The sequence below is a fragment of the Petaurus breviceps genome, unplaced genomic scaffold (assembly GCF_028583685.1).
Source record: "Petaurus breviceps papuanus isolate PSGF00001 unplaced genomic scaffold, PetGlider_PUasm1.0 90804, whole genome shotgun sequence".
NCBI classification, from domain to species: domain Eukaryota; kingdom Metazoa; phylum Chordata; class Mammalia; order Diprotodontia; family Petauridae; genus Petaurus; species Petaurus breviceps.
This window is the reverse complement of record NW_027187348.1, coordinates 2,379,020-2,399,094: the sequence shown is the minus strand read 5'-3', so window position 1 is coordinate 2,399,094 and position 20,075 is coordinate 2,379,020. Positions and strand designations below refer to the sequence as shown.

Below are 20,075 nucleotides of genomic sequence, written 5' to 3'. Positions count from 1 at the left end.
CTTCCTTCCTTCCTTCCTTCCTTCCTTCCTTCCTTCCTTCCTTCCTAATAAGCAGCAGAATCAGGATACAAACCCAAGTCCTCCGGCTTTAGGACTAGTGCTCTTTCTGCTATTTAATGCTTCCAGAGAGCTCACAGTCTAATGGAGGAACCAGTACATGTACACATAAAAAGACTTAACAGAAACATAAGAAATGCAAATGAATCTAGTGAAAATATATGCTGAAAAGATAGTGAGGAACAGAGAAACTGGTGACTTCCTCTGTGAACACTGAAAGATAGTATTGCCTTGGATTACTGAAGAAGGGAGTAGGATATTCCAGGCAAGGGAATGGAATTGTGTGGGTACAACACAATAACTGGCCGGGCCCAGAGTTCACTGAGCTGTGAAGGATTTGATTATGGGCAAAGAACAAATTCAAACATGAGCTGCCTCCCAAAGCAACCAACATCTCCAGCAGTCAGAAACATTGCCTGGAGGAACCGGCTCAACCATTTGACCCACTATATATGGATCTATCTGTCCAGCAACAGCACCCTTCTTTTCTAATGGTTTCTGTGCCACAAGAAATGCTCCAGTGCTTTTCATACATATGTAGGAAATATGCTTAGAAGCTATTTAACAATTACTACTCTTCAGTTTGAATAACTCTGCAGTCCTGGGTTATCTTCTGATAACAAAATGGTAGGGGATCCATCACCAGGAAGAGCAATAGCATGAAGGAGGGGGCCCTCTGGAGGTCATCCAGGCCATTACTTTGCCTCTATGATTTATATAATCTAATATGTGAAAGGTCATGTGGTATACTGGAATTAGGCTTAGGCAGTGAACTTAGAGTCAGGGGACCTAGATTCAAACCTGAGATCTACAACTTTTTATATAAATGACCTTAGGCAAAACACTTTCCTTCTCTGGACCTCAATTTTGTCACCCAATGAGAAGGTTGAGGTAGATGGTTTCTAAATTCCTTTTCTAGTTCTACATTAAAATCATCTCCATTCAAGCTCAGTTCAAGTTATACTCAATTCAGTAAACATTTATTGAATGTTTACTTTGGATAAAACACTGGACCAAGGGATAGGATAGACAAAGACTCAATAGGACACAGACCTTGCCTTCATGAAACTTAGAGTATTGTAGTCAAGGGAAAGGCTAAGACTTGCTAACATTTCTGATTTTCAAGATCTCGATGGAAGATTAAGCAGGAGGAGTCACAGAGATGCAGAGTGCCACAGAGACCAAGAGCAGACAGTGATCAAACGGTGCAGAGAGGTCAAGAAGGCTGACGACCAACAAAAAATCACCGGATTTCAAAATTGAAAGAATTCCAAGATTCTATGCACTTAAATTCTCCCTTTCAAGACTTTCTTATAAGGAACATATCTCACTATCTTTCCCCCAAATCTTTCCCTCTTCTAACTTCCATATTTTTGTTGAGGGCACAATTCTTCCAGACACCCAGGCTCACCACAGAGGTTCCATCCTTGATTCTACTCTCTCTTACACATCTCCCCTTCCCCAGCCAATATGTTGCCAAGTCTTGTGGATTCTACTCTTTCAACATCTCTCGTATACATCCTCTTCTCTCCTCTAATACTGCTATTACCCTGGGGCAGGCCCTCATCACCTCATTACTGGATTATTGAAGCCTGTTGGTTTGGTCTCCCTGCCTCAAGTCTTTACCTCTCCAGTCTATCCTCTACTCACAGTAATATTCCTGAAGCACAGTTTGACCATGATACCCCCAGTCACTAGTCAGTAAACTCCAGTGGGTTCCTATTCCCTCCAGGATCAAACATAAAATCCTCTGTTTGGCTTTTTATTGCCCTTCATTACAGTCCCTTCTTATCTGTCTAGTCTTATACATTTATTCCTCTCCGCATCTGATCCAGTGACTGTCATTCACGCTGTTCCTTGGACATGACACCTTATTTTATGCATTTTCACTCACTGTCCCGCATGCCTGGAGTTTTCTCCCTCCTCACCTCTACCTCTGGTTTCCTTGGCTTCCTTCCAATCTGAGCTAAAATCTTACCTTTTGCAAGAATCCTTTCTCAGTCACCATTAAGGTTATAGTCTTTCCTCTGAGATGATTTCCAATTTATCCTGTATGTATCTTGTTTATACATAGTCATTATGTTGTCTCCTCCATTAGAATGTGAGAGCCTTGAGGGCAAAGGCTGTTTTTTTAAACCTATCTTTGCTTCCCCAGTGCTGAGCACAGTGCCTGGCGCATTGTAAGTGTGTAATAAATGTTTGTTATCTTAATTTGACAAGTCAAGTAATTTTCCCTTTCAAATACACTCCTCTAGTTGTACACTCTGGGGGTTATTTCGGGTAGCCTAGCCAAGATCATAATATTTCCCAATAGCCTTCCTTCATCCATTGCCTTTGCTTCCTCTGCCCTTAACCCTCAACAGACAAACTATCATTTCACTGCATGCATGAGTCAATTTATAGTGGTCAACAAGCATTCACAAGATAGAAATCCTCTTTTTAGTCTCATTCAGACTGCACTGGTCCCAGGTCCATTATGCAGTGAAGAACAAGCTGAGCCTTCCCTATTATGAGAGAGGAAAAAGGTGTGAATTAACATTTCCAATTTTTTTTGAAACAATAATGACTCATTTCTATAGCACTTTAAGGCTTACAAATAGATTTTCTTATAGCAAACCTGTGAAAAAACATTATCCTGGACTCCTCACTCTCCCTCACCCCATGTATTCAATCAGTTGCCAGACCTTGCGGTTTCTGTGCTCACAACCTCTCTCACATATGACCCCTTCTCTCCACTCATACAGCTACCACTTTAGTTCAAGCCCTCATTCACTTCTTGTTTAGATTATCTCAACAACTTCCAAATTGGTCTCCCTTCAAGACTCTCCCCCCTCTAGTCCATTCTATATATTGCAGCCAAGCAATTTTCCTCAAGTGTAGATTCAGCCATGTGACTCCTATGCTCAACTGACTCTAGGGACTTTCTATTGACTCTAGGATAAAATATAAATTCCTCAGTTTAGCTTTTAAAGCCCTGCACAGCCTGTCCCCAATCTATCTCTTCAGGCTCATTGGGTATCACTCCCCCTCTTATACTCTACCATCTATCCAGACTAACTTCTCTCTTTCCCCGCTCATGACAATCCACTTCCTATCTCCATGCAATTGCACTGGCTGATCTCCGTGCCTGTAATATGCTTCCTCCTTATCTCTTCTCTTATTAAGACTTCTTTCTTTAAGATTCAGCTCAGGCACCATCTTCTCTGTGAAGTCTTTCCTGGCTCCTCCCCTCCCCAACTCTTACTTCTCTCCCTCCCAAATAATCTTAGTGACCTTGTACCTAACTATTTTGTATATGTTTGTAATCTCTATGTTTTATATGCACTTGATGTCTCTCCCATCATGATGTAAGTTCTTTGTTAAGTAGAGCTGAAAGGAGAAATGTGTTTTATTTTTGGCACATGTATCCCCAATACTGGAACATAGCCGGTATTTAACAAATACTTATTGACTGATTGAAGGAGACAGTGCAAGTAAGTGCAAGTATGATTATTCCTCTTTTACACATGAGGAAACAGATTCATGGAGGTGAAATAACCTGGCCATAGTGACCCAGCTGGGAAATAATGTAATTGGAATTCAAAACCAAGTCTCCTGACAGTAGGTCCAGCACTTTTTCCATCATGAAATTTTGTATCTCTAAGATATTCAAAGATTATCTTCTGAACCCTCACCCCACATTCATTTGGGATGGCCAAGGTGGCATCACTGGGTGTATCTTATCTTCCTAGCCTTTCCTCTAACTCCCTTCCCATCATGTTGAGTCATCCAATATTCTTTCCAGGAATCTTGGGACCTTGGATGTGGGGATATGGAAGAACAGTACCACAAGGGATTCCCCCTTGTCTGACTCTTGACTGCTTGACTGCCCACAGACTTTGACTGAGATGGTGGTCAACAGCTCCATTCTTCCTGGTGAAACGAAGGATCACTAGGCCTTTCTGTCTGCCCTGAAACTGAACTTTTATGTGTTGTCTCCTTTAATTAGAATATGAGCTCCTTTGAATGAAGGTCTATTTAACTTTTTCTGTATGTATCCCCAGGGTTTAGCAAGGTGCTTGCCATCTAGTAAACATTTAAAACGTGTATTTTTCATTCATTCACAGAATTTGGTAAGACAAATTCAATTCAACCAAATCGTATTAGAGTAACTGCTGTGCACAGAACAATGTTCCAGACCTTAAGGGAAACACAGAATTTAGCTATGATGTGGCCCATGCCCTCATGGAGCTTCACAAGGAGAAACAATCCTGCATTTGACCTGGGAGCCAGAAAACTAGATTCTGTTCTTGGCTTTGCCACTTCCCAAACATGAGAACTTGGGTATGTCATTTAACTTGGCCTTCATTTTCCACATCTGCAAAATGAGGGGGTTAGAATAGATGATTTCTGAGGTCCCTTCAATTTAACAACAAGAAGTCTGTGATCTCTACAATTTGTCTGAAGCAGGCACTGTGAAGTGCTTAGAGTTTGGTCAGGCACTGAAGATGTCAAGGTCATCCACTGCATCCTGGTTCATTGCCAATCACCTTGACTTTTGTCCTGCCACTGGACTTTGACGACTCAGGAAGAGCGAGTGAGGCTGACTACTTTGTGCAACTTTGCCTCACTTTAATACAATTCACCACAAGTCACAACATCACCCCATAACATCATTGGTCCTCTACATAAAATAAAGGATGAACAATATCATGTACCGGTTGTTTATGTGTTGTCTCCCCAAATGGAAGGCAAGCTTCTTGATGGTAGGAATCTTTTTTTAAACTTTCTTTGTATCCTCAGTGCCTAGCACAGAATAAAAGCTTAATAAATGTCACTGGTTCTCTTCTAAATGAAGGATGAACAGCTACTCTAACATCCTGTGATTGGTTCCTTTCTATATTATTTGTTAGAATTTATTCTGTAACTGTGGCCAATTTCACTGCTTCTGGTTACGCATGCAGGGTAGGAAAGTGTCAGATCCAAGGTTTAAGGATTGTTGCTCTTCCCTGAGAGGATATCTTAGGAGGCATATGGCCCTTGTATAGCTGGTGCAAGTTGGCAACTACCTTGCTCTGCATGGATCCTCCATTTTGACCCAACTTCTTGAATTCAATGTGTTCAGATCATTTACTCCCTATAAAGTAGAGAATCAGGCCTCATGACACTCAGAGGCTGTGTTCAACCTTGGATGAACTCCATGTGGATCATTAACACTGGTAGTTTGTCTGTGGCATAGTTGAAGGTCTCAAGCTGACTTCTTGATGTCACTCAACAGGGTCTCCACTCAAACTCTCCTCCACTGGTATAGTCAATCATTGAGCCTTGCTCTAAGGAGCTGCTATGATTCACGCAAACTTTCAGAAGGAGAGGGTATGAATTTCTCCCACAAGTATAGAATTTGTCACTTCAAAGTCTTCTCCAGAGGTCATCTAGTCCATCCTTTTAAGCCCATCTTCATATAGGACACTCAGAGGACTCCAGGGTTAGGATGCAGACGGCCAAGTAGATCAGCAGAAGAGGGTGGGAGATCCTGTGTCTCACCCTCCTGTGATCTAGCTCGGGGGTGAGGAACCTGCAGCCTCGAGGTCCCCCACCCTTGATTGAGCCACTGGACTCCATCCCTACTGTGGATTCTACACATGGGCAGGAAAAATTCCCAGCAGGGAATCTTTAATCAGAAAAGGAAAAACAGCAAATCCTCCTCTAGTAATGCCTATGTATTCACTGGCAGGGGGTGAGCTGGAATCTCAAAGACAGTCTGAGGTTCCCCGCAGATACTTTCGCAACCCCCCTCCCCAACTCTGCCTCCCATTGCGTTTTCCTCCAGTGCTCCCCAGGACTTTTGTAGCTGATTTGTAAGTCTGTGTTTTGCAAAGCTGCTGCTCTTATTGGCACGAGGGCTGGGCCTCTCTCTCCATGCATGAGCAGTACCACATTGCCACCCATAATTTGCAAATTAGGACGCTTTATTGGCTTCATGTTTCACTCTTCTCCCAGCCAGAACACAAGGTCTAATCTCACGACTGCTTTTAATGGTAAACTGCTTCCTGATGTGAGGTCATGAGCAAAAGTTAGGGATCACAATAGCAACATCATTAACAACAACAATAATGATACTTATTTATTATTATTTATATCGACATGCATTTTGCTTTGAGGTTTGCAAAACACTGTGTATATATTAAATCCTTTGGTCCTTAATATAATTCTGTGAGGTAAGTGCTATAAAATATTATTATCTTCTTTATACAAATGAGGAAACTGAGTTTAAGAGAGGTTAAATGCCTTGCTTAGGGTCGCACTGGCAGTAAGTGTCTGAAGTGGGATTTTAACCCAGCTCTTCTTCCTGACTCCCTATTTAAATGCTTGATCCCTTGCATGATGCTGCCTCATCATTCCATTGGGAAACTGAGGCCCAGAGAGAGGAGGGGACTGTTACAATTTTATCCTTCAGCACATGAAAGAACCTGGAGATCCTGACTCCCACAGTTATGTTGTCTCTTCTGAGTTACTGTCATCTATCTTAAACTTAAGGTAAACACATACCTACATACAGGCAAAAACTGAAAAGCTTGATCACAATAATAAAGACTGCTAGTTTGGGCAGCTAGGTGACTCAATGGATAGAGTGTGGGATCTGGAGTCAGGAAGACCTGAGTTCAAATCCAGCCTCAGACACTTAGTAGTTACATGACCCTAGGCAAGTCACTTCATTTGTTTGCCTCAGTTTCCTCATCTGTAAAAAGAGCTGGAGAAGGAAATGGCAAACCACTTTAACCCCAAATGGAGTCACGAAGTCTTGTATATGACTGAAATGACTGAACAAAAATAATAACAAATTTTGGGATCCAGGAGGCTTAGGTTCTAGTTCCAATTCTAACACTCAGTAACAAGTCTCAACTGATTTGGGTCTCAATTTCTCTTCTCCACTCCTCTGTAAAATGAGGAGGCATACTAGGTGACAACGAAAGTTCCCTCTTCCAGTCCTATGACTGATGAATTCTATCAACTCCCTTCTACTTTTAAAGTCTATGATTCTAATCTTGTTCCAGGATTAACAATGAATTGGTCATTTTCTTTTGGCAGAAAGACCTTTAAAAAAAACTATTTAACCTTGTACTTGTACCAAGAATATTTAGATTTCCCTGTAGTCTCACTTGCTTTTATACAATCCCTTTGTCTTGCCGTCTATGATGTGTTGGAATTTTAATCCCATCTTGCACATTAGTCCTTAAGATCTACGTGACCATCCAAGTGTCTGTCCATACTTCTTGTCCTTGACTACCTCGGCTATATAAGGATAATAGAGATGAAAAAATAATGCAAGCAACAAAATAAGTACGGCTCATTCATCTGATCCAAAGTCCTCAAGCTTATTATCTGCCCATTAGTTGCTCCCTCTTGCTTAAGAGGTTCTTATAAATAGCAAATTAGCCCAATTTGAGTTATGATCAAGGAAATTGATTTTCGGTTGGAGAAGCAATGAGATTGGATTTTCCAATATTTCCTGGATTGAGAAACATTTAATAAGGCCCTACTATTTTTCAGAACATTCTGGATAACTAAGGTCCCATAAAAATTTACTTACTATTAAACTACAAAGATGTCAAAGATAGTGAAAGGTCATATGCCAAAATATTCATAGTGACATTTTTCATGAGCAAGTTATTGGAAACGTCAATGCCCACTGATCAGGGGATGGCTGAACAAACTCCAATAGATTATTTTCATGGAATATTAATAGAATAGTTCATTGATTTAGTGGAATAAGAAATAGTAACTTAAGAAGACTTCAGAGAAACTTGGAGAATATTGAATGAACTGATGCAGAGCAAAGAGAGCATAACCATGAAAAGAGAACAATGGCTACAACATCTGAAAGGAAAATACTGAAATGTATTAGAATTCAGATTAACATGATCACCAATCTTGATTTCGGGGGATAGATGATGAAACATATTTTCCCTCTCTTGTTAGAGAAGAGGAACTAAGGATGTGAGGTACATTCAGACATGGTTAATGAGTTGGTTTGTTTGCTTAATGCTTTTTCTTTGATACAAAGAAGGTACAAACCCTTTAAGAGGACTTATGAGAATAACAGTGATATAATAAAAACAATACCACCACCAAAGCATAAATAAAATATTCCAAATAAAGAAATAAAGAATACCATTGATTATGACAGGTAGTGCCTGCTGACTATGAATGTAAACCCCAATTTCCCTTTACCCATCACCTACGTCTGAGCCACCCACAGTCCCTTTCTTACCCGAGCAATCAGCTCTCCGACCATTCCTGTCCAAGTGCCGTTGGCCTCAGGCACACCATATACTCCATCCCCAACCAGGCGAATCTTATAGTTGAACCGTAGAATCTCCGAGAGTTCCTTAAGCATGTCCACGCAGAAGCCTTCATATCGGTCATTGCCTTCCATTTCTTGGTGGTTCCCCTTCAGCATTAAGTATGGGTTCTCCTGCAGCGAAACTAGGCAGCTGTCATTCTCATGTTAGCCCTGGCATCTCAATAGCACACACTTGGCAAGACTCAAGAAGGGTAGGGACAAGCAACTGGGGAGAGGAATTGGGGTGGAACATAAGGAGGTGGTGGTCAGAGTGGGGAAGCTCTGAAGGTGAGATTTTAGAGATGGACACTGAATGATGACAAGGTCCAAAGCATGGGCTATGACTGTGGGAATGGGTCAAAACCCTCCTTTTTCTCCCATGTGTGTCCTGATTATTTCCATCTCTGGCCCTTTACTCAAGCTTTTTCATACACTTAAAATATCCTCCCTTGCCCATCCCCTCCATTTGCCTAAATCTTACCAATCCTTCAAGGCCAGTTTGAACTCCCACTTCCTCCGTGAAGCCTTCTCTGATTAACCTCTCCCTTGCCTGAAGTCTCTTAGCACTCTAAGTCAGCATCACATAGGCTGTCCCTTCAGTTCCCTGCCTTGAGAGTACTAGTTCTGTCTCTCCCCAGTTGGACTATATACAAATCTTATCTCCTCAACTAACCTGCAAATTCCACAAGGGCAGCATCTATGTCATATTTCTCCTATATCCTTGTCTGACCCATTCATTCTTTAGGATTAAATTATTTAGTTTCCAGTTAGTTTTTACTCTACCTTTCCATGGTCCTTTATTACATATAATTTTTATTACATCATGATCTGAAAATTAGGCATTTAATAGTTCTGCCTTTCTACACTGGATTGTGAGGTTTTTATGCCCTGGCACATGGTCGATTTTTGTGCCTGTGCCAAGTACCGCTGTATTTTTTCTATATCCTGCATAATGTCTAGCACAGTGCTGGGCACATTCAGTCAATCCTTTAAGAAGGATTGTCTGAGTAGAATGTTAGCCAGTTGAGGGCAGTTATTGCTTTATTTTTTGTCTTTGTATTCCAAAGCAGTTACACCAAACTCAAATGGAGAAGGGCTTCCTAAACTGGTACATGAGGATTCCTGTAAGCTGCAAACTGACTTAGAAAAACACATATTAACAGTATCTATGCTTTATTGTACTTCATTTATTTTGTTAAATATTTCCCACTTACATTTTCATCTGGTTTGGCAGCACTTTGGAGTGTAGTGAGTCTCGTGCTGCTGGTGGGGCTGTGTGTTTGACACCTCCAATGCATAGTGTCCTAAGTACAATGCTTAATGAATGTTTGTGGAATTGAATTAAAATGAATCTTAAGGTGTGTCATGAAATTCTGTTAAAATTTCTGTCCTTCTAAATTAATTTAATGTTTTCTTTAATTTTCAAAGTAAATGTATTTAACACATAGCCTGTGTGAGTTTATATGTGGTAGAGGAGAGATAGTGGATAGAGGTAGTGGTGGGCAGTGGGGGGGGATAAGAAAAACATAATGGGGTCAATAACTTGCAAGGTGGTTCTTTGTGAAAAATATCTGAGTCCTCACTATATTTCCATTATTCATGTTCATTCATTCATTCAACAAACCTTTATTAATTATGTCAGGAAACATCCAAAACATCAACCAAGCTAAAGGCCACCACTATTTGACTTTGGGATATGATATATTTGTTTCTTTCCTCCAGCAGATTTCCCTCCCATATGCTGTTTTACTTGGCTGAAATCAACCAATCAATAAATTTGCTTTCCCTAAGCACACACTGACTGGCAGTTCAAGCATGGGACCCTACTCAGATGTGTACTGAATTTTAGGGACATATTTGTATAGGTCATTGTTATTAAAAGATGAGTGGAGAGAGTTGTGGATTTGGAGTCAGGTGATTCAGGTTCAAATCTTGGGTCTACTATGTGCTGCCCTGTGTGACCTTGAGCAATCAATCAATTAACAAGCATCTATTAAACACTTACCGTCAGCCAGGCACTATATGGGTTGCTAGGGATACGATGACAAAAGATAAAACAATCCTGGCTCACTTCACCTCTTGGGAGATCCAGAGACTCTCTCAGAATTATCAAACATTTCCCAATTATTGGGAAGGACTGGTGTTGCCAGCATTTTTTCAGGGGGAAAGGGGCCAGTGCTTAGCAATAGGTTGGGCACACAGTAGGTGCCTAAGAAATATTTATTGAATGAATGAAAGAAAGAATAATGAATCATGTCTGGGAGATTCATGGGTTATAATCTAAATACCACAAAAAATGTCAGATAGCTAATGTCTTCAAATATTTCACCTTCCTTGTTAGATAATCACTAAGATAGCCTGGTTAATACTTCCATAGGTGTGAGGGATGCAAATATATCCCATGACTCATAAGAGCATGGTGAAATGGGTCCCCAAATAAGGCTAGGCATGTACCCCATATATCAACCCATGGGTCACTGTGCCCAGTTACTTCTCTCCATTTCCCAACCCAGAAAGTCACCAACAAGGCAGGCTTGCTCCCACATATTCAATCACCCACTGTGGAAGCCCTTCTTGTCCTAGTATTATAGGGGCACTGAACTGGGCAGAATGTCTAGGGACATAGAGCTGTTTAGGAAGATCGGGTCCCTCCCCATCTGGACTGCCCATTGTGCCACAAGTCCACATTCTCCTTGTAGCAAGCAGCTGTTTGGGCATTCTAGTTGTGTTTTCCAGAGGCATTTATCAATGGTACCACCTCCCCACTCTAGCCTTCCTCCCCAGGTGCCTTGGAACCCATCAAATAGTATTTCCAAATGAAACAGCAACTTGACTTTAATTACACTGTCATCAATTGGCCTCAGTGCTATGATTAGAACTGGGATTGGCTGTTCACCAGGAATTTTGTGACTGATTAGCCCTGAGGGACAAACCCTCCTAGGAAACTGGGGATACCAAGAAAGGAGAGGTAGAGGCTGAGACCTGGCTTACCAGGATGGTGGTGACGACCAGGGTGGTGTTGAAGAGGCTGTCGGAGATGTTGGAGGAGGAGAGATGGTTGTCCATGCTGAGGCCTTCTGACACATGCCACTGGCCGATCTGAGGAGATCAATAGGAGAGGACTGGGAAGACATTGGGGGTAGTTTTTTCCCGAGGAGGCAATGATCTGGGGGAACCTGGAGAACTGTGAATATTTTTAGGGCATTGGGGTCAGGAGATAAATAGAGTATCACAGATTTCTGTGCCTGGGAGACACTTGAGAGGCCATTTCTCTGCCCTCAGGCAGAAGTGCATTCAATGCATGGAGAGAAAGGTGAGGGATATGGACCAGAATTAATATGTTGGAAATGAACAAAAGACCAGGTGGGGAAGGGGGTGGGAATTTTGGGGGAAGATTCAGGGTACCTGCAAACATATGAAGATAAAAGAAAAAGGACAGGAGAACTTTGAGGGAAAAGAAAACCAAGAAAGAGACATGGAAAGTGCTTTTGTCAGGTTCTTATATAAAAGAACAGGGAAAAACTTGGTAATAGCATCACAGGACAAGAAAAGACTATAGGAACTTGTTCAGTCCATCCTTCTGTATGTGAATGTAACTATCATTATCAACCCACTTTACAAAGACATCTAGGGGAGGCCCACAACCTACCTCAAGGAGCCTTTCTAAATGAATCACATCAGGAAGTCCTTCTGATGTCTAACCTAAACTCTTCAGGTTGTTGTATTAACCTACTTCCTCTTGCTCTGATCTCATCCAAGATAGAGAACAGCTGGTTACCTTTTCTCATGCAACAACATTTAAAAGACTTGTTAGGTCACCTTCTGGCTTTCATTTTGCCACCAAAAAAACCCCAAACAACCCCCCCCCAAAAAAAACCAAACCCTTCTCCCATTGGTATGGGAGATGAGGCTTCTGGACCAACGAGCAGGAATCACAGAATCATTAACAAGTTGGACCAAATCTCAGAACCCATTTAGTCCATCCCACAGCTGAACAGGATGTTTATAACATCCTTGACAAGAGGTCATTCAAACCCAGCTTGAAGACTTCCAGCAATGTCCAGGTTGAAGCAGCATTAATTAATAGTACATTTCCTTTCATTTTGAGCCAAAACCAATCTCTGTAATTTCCACCCATTGTTATGATTCCTTATTACAGGAGGCAAGTGTTGGGGAGGGGGAGCTGACTCTCTCTTCAACATGGCAGCCTTTAAATATTTGGAGACATCTATCTCATTCCTTCTCATCCTCCCCTGCTCCAAATGGTCTCTTTTCCAGGCTTAACATGCCTAATTTTTTTTTAGCTATTCTCTTTTTTGTTGTTCAGTCATTTCAGTCATGTCTGACTCTTTAGGACCCCATTTTGAGGTTTTCTTGGCAAAGATACTGGAATGGTTTGCCAATTCCTTTTCCAGCTCATTTTACAGATGAGGAACTGAGCCAGACGGGGTTAAGTGACTTGCCCAGGGTCACACAGCTAGTAAGTGTCAGAGGCCAGATTTAAACACTTGAAGAGTCTTCCTGATTCCAAGCCCAGTGCTCTATCCACCTCACCTTGAGAGCTATCCTTGAGCTATCTTCTTAGGGTATGGTTTTAATGACTCTCTTCTCTGGATTTGCTGTAGCTCCTCAAAGTCACTCCCAAGATAAGGCATTAAGAATTTAACATAATGCTTTAGTGGTGGCCAAACCAGGGAAGAATTGAGCATTAAATACTCCATTGTTCTGGACACTATACTTCTGCAGTATCAATCTAATACAGTCTAAAATCATATTATGGGGTAGAGAATGGACCTGTGATTTCATTGCTATGAGGAAACCCCAGGCAAGGGCACTTCATCAACTAAAGTAGATCAGTCCCTGTTCTGCTGCTTAGAGAGTTGCCCAAAGAACCGAGAAGTTAAGTGACTTCCTCCCTGGGTCACTCACTCAGCCAGCATTTATCAGAGGCAGCACTTGAACCCAGCTCCCAGCTTTGAAGTTAGCTCTCTCTCCACTATGCCATCCATGCTATCAATCTTTTTAGGATTCTATGCCATACTATTGACTCATGTTGAGTTTCCAGTCCACCCTCCTCCTTCCCCCAACCCCAAGCTTTTCCACAGGAAATATTAGCTAGTTACATCTCTGTGTCTCTGTACAGCTGGTTTTTTTGAACTCAAGAGTAAGACCTTACATGTAGCTCTATTAAATTTCATCTTATTAGAGTCAGCCCATCATTCTAGCCTGTCAAGATCTTTTTGGATACTGATGCTGTCATCCAACATCTTACTATTCTTTGCATTTTGTCTGTCATCCACAAATGTGACAAGTACACTATCTATGACTTTGACTAAGTCATTGATAAAAATGTTGAACAGAATAATGCTGAGGACAGATCCAGGGGCCTCCTGAGTCCTTTTCCCAGGTATCTTCTTCATGTGACTTTGAACAGTCTTTCTTCTCCAAACTTCAGAGTCCGTGACCTTCTCCCACCCCATTTGAAAATGAGACATGTTTCTTCCTCCCCAAATCCTAGTCCTGTGCCACATATCATCAGTGCTCAGGGCTCTGTTATGAAGGCTGAGGTTATAAAATCCTGCATGGATAGCTCTGGGAATTTTCAAGAGAAGAGCTCTGTATACAACCCAGCGAAAAAGAGGATGAAGCCATTCTCCACATGAGTAACGTGCAGCCTGGGGTCTCCTAAATTGTTGATGTTTGCCATCACTTGAGATGGCCCTACTGCTAACATTGTTTTTAGTGACTTCTGCTCCCTCTTATGCACCCCCAAATTACCTAGTTATAGAATCTCTTTCCTGTTCATGGGACAGAGTAGTAACCAAAGGGCATAGCATTTGAGGAAGATTCATCTGGGGGATAGGGGTGCAGGTACATAGAAGGAACTATAACTAGGTCAGGAGCAGTGACACTGGAAGAGGGGACAGAATGTCAGCAGAGTCCATCTCTAGGCCCTGCGGCATGGCTGGACTCCAATACATCCAGAAAGAGGGGATGCAGAGGAGGGACCAGAAATGGGGAGGACAAAGGGGGAATGGGCAGCCCCAGGAGATGAGCAGACTGCTTTGGAGTCCAGAAGCATCACTCAGGGCTGGGGGATGGTTGCTGAGTCCCCTCCCCCCACCTTATTGGCCACTTGAGACAAAGTTCTGGTCACTCCCTCTATTCATTTGAGTCTCTTTCATCCTTATCTCCTCACCTGCTAGGCATAGTCCTTTTCTAAGTCTGAACTAAGATATTGCATATAAGACTTGATATGCCATGAACCTTACCAAAAAATAGTCACAGCCTTGATATATCTGGTATGGCCCAGATCCCAGTATTATGGCCATTAAAGCTGAGGATATAGGCCATATTAAGGTAGGTGTGAGTTGGAGTTGGGGCTCAATCAATCAATAAACATTTATTAAGCACCTACAGCTAGGTGGAGCAATGGATAGAGCTGGCCAGGCCTGGAGTTAGGAAGACCAGAGTTCAAATTTGACCTCAGACACTTACTAGCTGTGTGACCCTGGGCAAGTCACTCCATCCTGTTTGCCTCAGTTTCCTCATCTGTAAAAAGAGCTGAAGAAGGAAATGGCAAACCACTCTAGTATCTTTGCCAAAAAAACCCCAAATGGGGTCACCAAGGCTGAACAACAACCACCACAAACTGCCTACTAAGGGGAGGTCTTGTGCTAAGCACTGGGGGTACAAAAAAGGCAGAAAACATGCCCTCAGTGTAAGGAGACATATATGTGGTTGTAAACTTCCTCCACATCATAAGGTTTTTATATACATTCTTTTAGGAGAACAAAAAAGACAGTCCCAGGGCCCCAAGCCCTTGGTTGCTAGGCACCAAGGGTTCTTCCAGTGTGCTCTGGGGAGGTTCTTATCTAAACACTCTGAAGCATGCTAAAGCATAACCCTTCCCAGGCAGCTGGATAATCTTTAAAAAAATCTAGACTTGTGATTTAATCAGTGTGGGCCGTGCCTGGTATTGAATCTCCCTTCACCCATGTGAATTGGCAAGTTGGTTATAACTTAGACTCTCAGAGACTCTCGGTGACTATATGTATCAGAAACAGAACTTGAACTCAGCTCTTCCTGGGAGACCAGGCTGCCTCATGGATCTTCACTAGTGCTGGAACATTAAGTTCCCAGCTCTGAGCTCACTTGAGTAGAGGACTTCTAGGTACCAGGTCTAGGTATATACTGAATTTGCAGTAAGAATGAAGTATGCCCACATTTTATCTTGGCCTTGAATTGGAGGCATTTGGTCACAGACGGGGTGTCTACTTGTCAGGAAGGTCAGAGCAGGGCTGCATGCCTCAAGTGAACTAGGCCAGAGCTTCTTAATTTTTTTTCCACTGGATTCCTTTTCCCATTTTGGCAGCATTCAGTAGGTGTTGCATAGCCTGAGGGCACGCACAGTGCAAAGTGCACATGCTGTGTGTTCAGAACCAAGGCTGCAGTGAAGTTATTCGATGTAACACTGGCAAGAGCTGCCAGAAACACCTCAGATACATGATAAGTTTGATTTCTAATTAATTTCTGGTGTTTCATGTTCAGAAACCTTTTACTGTTGCCGATTTTTTTTTGTTTCCACCCACAGTTAAGAAGCACTGTTCTAGACGACCTTTCAGGGTTCTTCTAACTTTGGGAGGCTCTAATTCTATGAGTCATTGTGTGGTCATGGATGTAATTACTTTTCTCTTCTACCCCTCAGTTTCCATACCTACAAAATGGGGAGAAGCATTTGCATTCCTCCCTGCCCACCCACACTGTTTCAGTATTATACTAGATAATATTTGAGTTGTGGTCTAAAAATATTTCTGTCAGAAGATTATCTATAATTATACCTATTGTTTCGGTCATTTTCAGTCACGTCTGACTCTTTGTGACCCCATCTGGGTTTTGGGTTGTTTTTTTTGCAAAGATGCTGGTATGACTTACCATTTCTTTTTCCAGATCATTTTACAGATGAGGAAACTGAGGCAAACAGGCTTAAATGACTAGCCCAGGGTCACACAGCTAGTAAGCAGCTGAGGCCATATTTGAACACAGAAAGATGAGTCTTCCTGACTCTAGGCCAGGCACTCTATCTACTGGGCCATCTAGCTTTAAGTATTTAGTGTCAGCCTGCCCAGATCCATTCTCCTCCCCATCTCTTTCTACTCCTTTCCAATGGCAATTCTCATCCTTTGTTAAGTTGGGATGACACAGCCTGGAAAAATGCCTCTGCCCCAGCTCCTGCCTGATTGCTCACAATTCAGGGATGCCTCTAGGATTAAAGTTCCTGGCTGTGCAAAGTCTATATGCCTCCTTGGAGACCAAGGCTATGGAAACAGAATGTGGTTTAATTCTTAGGTCTGCACCTGCCATTTTTTCATACCAACTGGTCATCTGGGTACCACAAAAAAGCACAAATGAGGCTTGGCTCCTGTGCCCTGGGACCTGATGCTCTGGATTAGAGGGCCAGCCAGGCTAACGTTAGTGGCTGCATTTCCCTTTTCTCATCTCTCTTTCAGACAGATACAGCAAGAAAGGTGCATGATTGCTACTTGGGTTTAGAGGGAGCCACAATCCACTCAACCAGAGTGGGCAAGCTGGAGGAGGAGGACTAGGAACTGATTCTCAGACTTCTAACATTTGTCTAAGAAGTCTGGTATTTCTGGTTCTGATTCTCCATGTGGCCCTGAGGAAAACTGTCTTGAGTCAACGAGCATTTATTAGGTGACTTCCTTGGTGCCATGTACTAAGCTGAGGGCTGGGAATACAAAGACAGGCAAAAACAAACACTCCCCGTCATTCAGGAGCTCACAGTCTAACGGCTGTGGGATTTTGTGCCTCAGTTTCCCTGTCTATAAAATAAGGAGGCTAGCATTTGGTAGAATTGTGAGACTGAGCAGTGTGAAAGGCTGACATAATCAGCAATGAGGGTGGGCCTAGGTGTTCTTGTGCCTGGGGCAAGATGAGCCAGGCCCTCCAGCTGCTTTATGAGTTCTGTCTCTTATCTCTAGATTATATTGGTCCCCTAATTAATCTTCCTACCTTCAGTTGATCCCCTCTAATCCAGGCTTCCCAGTGCTGCCCAAGTAACCTTCAAAATGCATCATGTTACTCTTATACTCAAAACACCTTTAGTGGCTCCCCTTGGTCTACCAGTTTAATCTCCTGACCTTGACATTCAAGGCCTCCCACAACCTGAACTAATAAATCTTTATCCACCCTAGTCTCACACTAGAACTCCTCATGTATTGGACAATCCCCTGCTCTCATCCTGCTCTCTCATTTCTCTTTGCCTTTGGTCCTTGTGCCCTCCATGTCTGGAAGGGATCCTGCCACTACCCCACCTCCACATCCTTTCATCTGGATTCATCACCTCCTTCCTTCTTTCAAGGCTAAACTCAGGGGCCACCTCTCCAGGAAAGCCTTCTTTAATACCTCACCTTCCCCACTGCTCACCCCAGATTAGAGTCATCTCTTCCTCTTCAGATTTCATCTAGCATCTTGCCTGGACCACTCCATGCATCTTCCTTATACCTTTATCATCCCTCCAGGGAGTTGTCAGATCCTTGAGGGCAGAGGCCATGCCATCCCTATCTCTGTCTCTCCCCTAATACCTTGCACACAGCAGGGGCTTAATAATTGTTGGATGAATTGAAGACTAAACTTTTTGTTTTCCCAACCTTCAGTCTGTCACCATGTAGACCAAAAACAAAGTATCATCTCATTGCTCTGTGCCTTCCTCCTGCCTCCCCCATTCCTCATTGTCACCACATAGTCCCCCCAACCTAGGGAATCCAATGTAGGTTGAAATCGACCCTTTGCTTTGTTCTAGTAACTGTTTCCTTGCATCTCTAGGTAAGAAGTCTTTACCAGTGTATGAACCTGCCTGAGCAGGATCATAATGTACTCTGAGTGATGCATCTTCCCCTAGGCACATGGCAGGGAGGCCAATTAGTGCCCCCAAACCACAGCCAGGAAATGAATTTTCCTCCCTCCCCTCTTGTTAGCCTGAAAGAAACTGGTGCACTAATTAGGCTCAATGATGTGATTCTCCCACTAATCCCCAGCCTGCAACTACCCTCCATTCTAGTTGTTGAAAAGCAGCTGAAGCAAGAAGCCAAAGTCTAGGCAGAGGCAGAACCAGGAGATTTAGGAGACAGAGGATCATTCACTCTGCTCAGAGGATGGAATGGGAGGAGTTTATTGGCCAAACATGCACCTGTGATTAGCAAGAGATTCAGCTGGTGAATGATGATGTGGAGTGTTGTGTTCTATTGAGATCTCCATCACCTGCCTCCCAATCTCTTCTCACCTCTGCCCCCTACCATGCATAGCTGGTGTATAAGTTGTTGCCTCTTCCTCACACTTTTTTCTGCCTCTTCTTCAATCTAGAAGAGTTCACCAGAGACTTTAGAGCCATTTAGGGCTCAAAAGCTACCAATCCCAATTCTCTCTCACTCTGTTTCTTCACCAGGTCCCCAAAGAGTCACATGTTGCTTACTTGTGTCTGGCCATGGAGCTGTAACAGACAGAGATTTGGCCTCAGAGCCAAGGAGACCTGGGTACAAATCTTGCTTCTGATTCATGCTGGCTTTGTGACCCCAGGCAGGTAACTTAATTTCTCAGTGCTCTGGGCAATTCTTTAAGACTACAAGTTGCCAAAAAGGTCCAGAGCAAATTTACTATTCCTTTGAAATTAAGAGACTAGTTTCTATCCCCAGAGAGCCTAGAAAATAATACAACACAGAAGGCAAACAGGGTTTGCCAAACTGGAGCTCAAATCCATTACGCCACTAATTAGCTAGTGATCTTGGGCAAGTCCCTTCCACTCTTTGGGCCTTGGTTTCTTTCTCTGTAAAATGAGAAGGTTGGATAAGATGACTTCTAAGGTTCCTTCTGGCTCTAATATCATATGATGTCTAGAGGCAGCTAGGTGGTCTGAGGCAGCTAGGCAGTGCAGCAGATAGAACACTAAGCATAACATCAGGAAGACCTGAGTTCAGATCTACAGTTATCCCTTCCACATTACAACTTTCCCCATCACAGTTGTGATATATTGCAGGTTAGCATAGGAAATTAAATGGAAATTTTGGGGGAGTTTTGCAGAAGAAAGTTTAGAAACTCAGAAATGCATAAAATATAGGTATAGTATTACATAATATACCTATATTTTATCTTTTAATAACATAAAAATTCAGACTTCTTCTCTGGTCCAAAGGGGAGGCCAAAAACATTTACATGGATTTTCTAGATTGTCTGGGCACCACACCCCTCACCCTGATAATGTGAAAGGGATAGTAGTAGTGTCAGACATTTCCTAGATATGTGACTCTTGGAAAATCACTTCACTTCTGAATGCCTTGGTTTCCTCACCTATAAAATCAAGGTAATGATAATACCTATGTCCCTTGGTTGTTATGAGGAACAAATAATATTTTTAAAGTGCTTAGCAACACATAATAGTAGGCAATTAATAAATTTTTCTTTCTTTTCCTCCTCCCTCTTTTCCTTCCTCCCTTCCTTCCTTTCTTTCTTCCCTCCCTCCTTCCTCCCTCCCCTCTTACCCCCTCCCTCTCTGTCTCTGTCTCTCTCTGTCTCTCTCTGTCTCTCCCCTCCTTTTCCTCTTCCTCCCTTCCTTCTCTTTCTCTTCCCTTCTCTTTCCCCCTCTCCCTTTTCCTTCCCTCGTCTCTTCCTTCTCGTCCTC

The 20,075-nt window shown here is 42.6% G+C and overlaps 1 protein-coding gene across 1 annotated transcript in view; it reads right to left on the bottom strand.

The window, feature by feature from the left end:
* GRIK4 (glutamate ionotropic receptor kainate type subunit 4) overlaps nucleotides 1-20,075 on the bottom strand; it is a 287,881-nt gene that overhangs the window by 141,986 nt on the left and 125,820 nt on the right. The window contains exons 7-8 of the mRNA XM_069070250.1: nucleotides 11,372-11,479; nucleotides 8,309-8,512 (exon numbers count right to left, since the gene is read on the bottom strand). Of these exons, the coding sequence (XP_068926351.1) occupies nucleotides 8,309-8,512; nucleotides 11,372-11,479 (312 nt within the window). The remainder of the gene's footprint in view (nucleotides 1-8,308; nucleotides 8,513-11,371; nucleotides 11,480-20,075) is intronic.